Source organism: Temnothorax nylanderi, unplaced genomic scaffold (genome assembly GCF_030848795.1).
Source record: "Temnothorax nylanderi isolate EJ_2023f unplaced genomic scaffold, tnyl_v1.0 TNYL_tig0588_pilon, whole genome shotgun sequence".
Lineage (NCBI taxonomy): Eukaryota > Metazoa > Arthropoda > Insecta > Hymenoptera > Formicidae > Temnothorax > Temnothorax nylanderi.
In genome coordinates, this window is record NW_027249650.1 from 3,409 (window position 1) to 7,914 (window position 4,506).

General features: G+C 49.7%; 1 protein-coding gene across 1 annotated transcript; it reads left to right on the forward strand.

Annotated features, from left to right (window-relative positions):
- Positions 1 to 251: 251 nt before the first annotated feature.
- Positions 252 to 3,406, forward strand: LOC139784123 (uncharacterized). Its single transcript, XM_071723289.1, has 5 exons — positions 252 to 331; positions 704 to 997; positions 1,262 to 2,373; positions 2,519 to 2,674; positions 2,949 to 3,406. The coding sequence occupies exons 1-5, from the start codon at positions 252 to 254 to the stop codon at positions 3,404 to 3,406; spliced, it is 2,100 nt and encodes a 699-aa protein (XP_071579390.1).
- The last annotated feature ends 1,100 nt before the right edge of the window (positions 3,407 to 4,506 follow it).

Below are 4,506 nucleotides of genomic sequence, written 5' to 3' on the forward strand. Positions count from 1 at the left end.
GTGGTACGAAAGGCACGTGCGTGACGCGATTCTAGCGGCGTCGGACGATTTCGGGAACGCGACAGCGGATGGGCGTTGAACTTAACGGTGAACGTGTACAAGTGTAATCCCATGCGCGTGGGATGTTGGATGGAGATACCGCGAGATATAAGACTTAAACAGGCGGTGGTCAACGTGCGGTCGGAGAACGACACGTGTTTCGCGCGTGCGGTGGTCGCGGCTCTGTATCCCGCCGAGCGGCACGCGGAACGATGCGGCTCGTATCCGATTACGCGACGGTGCTGATTCTCGACGGGATCGAGTTTCCCATAGATCTGAAACAGATCGGAAAGTTCGAAGTCTGAATGACGTATCGATCAATGTATTACCACTCGGGAAGGAATTGAAAAAAAAGATAAGTACAGACGGGGCGCCAACGACAACGCGATCGTGCCTCTGCGGTTAACTGATGATAAGAGGGATAGACACGTAAATCTCCTGTATCTGCGCGATACGCTACGTGGCGTCAACAGGGGCCATTTCTCATGGATAAAGAATCTGTCGCGATTGGTGAATTCACAATTGATCGTGAAACGGTGTGCGAACAAAGTACGTTTGCAATCGGTAAGTAAAAAAAATGAAAAAACCGGAGGAACAAGGAAACGACGACGCAGTGTTATTTTATATATACACGCATAGTAATCACACGCACGTTATTTCGCAGATGTCTACACTATTTCTATACGCGCGACAAGTTGGACGTTCACAGCGTCGACTGCGGCCGAATGAACGACTGCGCCATTGTTTTTCCAAACGAGGACGATAAGTGGCTGTCGTTCGGCAATCACGACAAAAAAGAGCGACTCCCTTTCGTGGTGTACGCGGATCTGGTCTTCTCGAACAACGGGAGAGGGAGAATGCCGAAAGGGGCGCGAGAACGGAAAGATACGCTTATCAGCGTCACATACCGTTCAGCCTGGGCTACTATCTGCTGCACCTACGACGATACCGTATCTACGTACAGATATAGTCGCGGCGAGGATTGCGTTTCGTGGTTCGTGAACGAGCTTCGCGCTCTCGCACATCGCGCTAAGACTAAATTTTCCCAATATATCTATGGTAGAACTTGCGGAGGACGAGAAACTCGAATTTTGGCGCGCGACGCATTGTCATGTGTGTGGGAAAGCGTTCCAACCGGAGGACAGGCGCGTGTGCGAGATCACTGTCATCTAACCGGACGCTACAGAGGTCCGGCGCATTTTCGTTGCAATCTGAATTACAGAAACGTGTACGTGATTCCCGTGTTCTTTCACAATCTGTCGGGTTACGACGCGCACTTTATCGTCGAGACAATCGCGAACGATTTCGAGGGTGGGGTCGAGCTCCTGCCGATTACGAAGGAAAGTTACATATCGTTCTCGAAGACCGTTAAGGAGACGCAAACGGACGGGAGGTGGGATCGGTACGTAAAGCTTCGATTCGTGGACTCGTACAAATTTTTAGCCGCGAGTATTGAAACCCTGGCGTCCTATCTGGACAAGGACAAGCTGAGAATAACGCGCTCGGAGTACGTGGATTTGAGCACGGAGGATCTCGATCTGTTCACTCGCAAGGGAGTATTTCCGTACGAGTACGTCGACAGCGTGAACAAGCTGCGGGAGACCAAGCTTCCGCCGCGCGAGGTCTTTTACAGCTCCCTGACCGACGAGACCGTGAGCGAGAGCGACTACGAGCACGCGACAAGGGTCTGGCGACGTTTTCGCGTGCGAGATCTCGGCGAGTACAGCGATCTGTATCTCAAAACCGACGTGTTTCTTCTGGCGGATATCTTTGAAAATTTTCGGGACAATTGTATGGCGAGTTACGGGCTGGATCCCGCATATTATTATACGTTGCCGAGGTACACGTGGGACGCCATGCTGAGGTACACCGGCGTGCGTTTCGAGCTGTTCACCGATATCGACATGGTGCTGTTCGTGGAACGCGGAATACGCGGTGGCCTGAGTCAATGTTCGCTCAGGTACGCGCGAGCTAACAACAGGCACGTACCGACGTACGACTCGTCCCAGGCCACTACGTATCTCACGTATTACGACGTGAACAATCTGTACGGCTGGGCTATGTGCGAATCGCTGCCGTACGCGAATTTCCAGTGGCTCGACGACCCTGAGAATTTTGACGTGACGACCGTGCCGTCGGACAGCGATATCGGTTACATTCTGGAGGTGGATCTCGAGTATCCGCGGGATCTGCACGACGCCCACGCGGACCTGCCGTTGTGTCCGACGCGCAATAAACCGCCCAGTAAGCGGCAGGAGAAACTGCTCGCTACTCTCTACGACAAATCGCGCTACGTGACGCACTATCGAAATCTGCAGCAATGTCTGCGACTCGGTTTGCGTCTGACGCGCGTTCGTCGCGTCCTGCGATCCGCTGAGTCACCGTGGCTTCGCGGCTACATCGAACTGAACACGACGTTCAGGACGCGCGCGAGCAACGAGTTCGAATGAAATATGTACAAAACTGATGAACAACGCAGTTTTCGGCAAGACGATGGAGAACGTGCGCGATCACGTGGACGTTCGTCTCGTGACGCGATGGGATGGGAGATATGGCGCGGAGGCGATGATCGCCAGGCCGAACTTCACAGCGTCTTCTCAAAGAATCTGGTCGCGATCGAGCTGCGAAGCTCGAGGTAAAATTCAACAAGCCGGTCTACGTGGGTATGTGTATTCTCGAGATATTCAAGACGCGTCTCTACAAGTTTCACTACGACTACATGGTACCGCTCTATCGCGACTGGTGTCGAATTCTTTACAGGGATACCGACAGTCTGATGTATTCCCTGGGCTGCGTTCGGAAACGTCACCCGAGTGCATACGAGTATACTCCCTTCTCTTTCTATCTTAGCGAGTTAGAAGAAGAAGGGAGTATACCCGTGTGTACACGGGTGACGTTTCCGAACGCAGCCCTGGAGTGCGAAGACGCGTACGAGCGTATGAGACGTGACGTAGACAGGTTCGACACGAGCGATTACGCGGAGAATAACGCGCACGGTATGCCGCGCGTCAACAAGAAGGTGCCCGGTTTGATGAAGGATGAGAACAACGGCGCGATCATGACGGAGTTCGTGGGCCTCAGAGCGAAGATGTACGCTTACAAGGTACTCGGACGCGACGACACCAAGAGAGTAAAGGGCGTCAAGAGAAACGTAATCGCGAAAAGGATCGCGTTCGAAGATTACGTGGCGTGCCTGCGGAACGCGCGCGAGCTGAAGACGCGCCAGTCGTGCATACGCTCGAGGTTGCACGAGGTTTACACCATGTCGGAGCAAAAACTAGCTCTCAGTCCGTACGACGACAAGCGATACGTGACGTTGGACAGCGAGGGAACGGTTTCGTGGGGACACTACGGAATACCGTTGTAAAAAAAGAAACAATTTCATACGTTTCCTAATATTGTTTTATCGTAAAATCAACACGTAAGAAAAAAATCAATGAATGTGTAAACTTTTATTAATAAATTTATATATAGACTCGTGAAAATGTCAGCGATACAAACGGCGATGCGAGTCAAGCGCGGGACGTGGTGCGCAATAAAAATTAAGACGTGTATTTACAAGTGACGAACGTTTCGGCTCTTCCTTTGAGCCATCTTCAGCCTTTATTAACACAAGATGAAAACTATTCCTGCAGAGCTCGAAGTAGCAAGCTCCCTTCCTGAGGAGATGTCGTGATAAGCGAGCTGGTACACACGATTATGGTGGACATTTCCACTACGAAACGGAAGAACAATATGTTTAATCAATCGTTGAAGGAAACAGAAAAGAAGAAAGGAGAGAGCTCACCTCAAGTTCTGCAGCAGTCAAAAAAGTACAATATTAAAAAGTCGTAGCAATCAGGTGTGAATCCGGAGAGTCGCACATCTCGGAAAAGAAGCGAGAATATCGCAGTCACACACGTGTCGGTTGAAATCGAAATGAGAAGAGGGTCACAAGTATGTAGGTCGGAAACGTAATTATAAACAAAGTAACCGGCCGGGGAGGGGAAAAACCGAAGGTTAAACATTATTTATGATGGACAAGTATGCGTGTGGTAGGCAATCGGTATTTGGTTGTAGGTTTTAAACTATGGCGCTGTTGTCTAATGTAAAAACTTCAGAGATAAGTCGCTTGTAATAAAATCTTTCATGATCCAAAATCTCGACGTTATCCCAATCGAAATCGTGATCATTCTGAATTCTATGATCAGTGATCACGGAGTGGGCAGAACTATTTCTATTGATATGGCTACGATGTTCGGAAATTCTGGTTTTTAATTGTCTACCAGTTTGCCCCACGTATGATGCGTCGCAATCCCGGCAAAAGATCTTGTAGACCACATTACTCGTTGCGAAAGTCGGAAGAGCATCCTTCTGAACTTTGATAAATTGTTTTAATTTATTAACTCTGTAGTATGATAAATGAGTATCTGATTCCCTGAAAATATCTCTAAATTTGATAGAAATTGAAGGAAAAACGGAACGGTA

Excerpts from the sequence above, each read along its gene's own strand:
- LOC139784123 (XM_071723289.1), top strand. The coding sequence starts at position 252 with ATGCGGCTCGTATCCGATTACGCGACGGTGCTGATTCTCGACGGGATC. Across the intron at positions 998-1,261 it reads TACGACGATACCGTATCTAC|AAACGTGTACGTGATTCCCG; the intron begins GTACAGATATAG and ends TCTGAATTACAG. Across the intron at positions 2,374-2,518 it reads GCAGCAATGTCTGCGACTCG|TTTTCGGCAAGACGATGGAG; the intron begins GTTTGCGTCTGA and ends TGAACAACGCAG.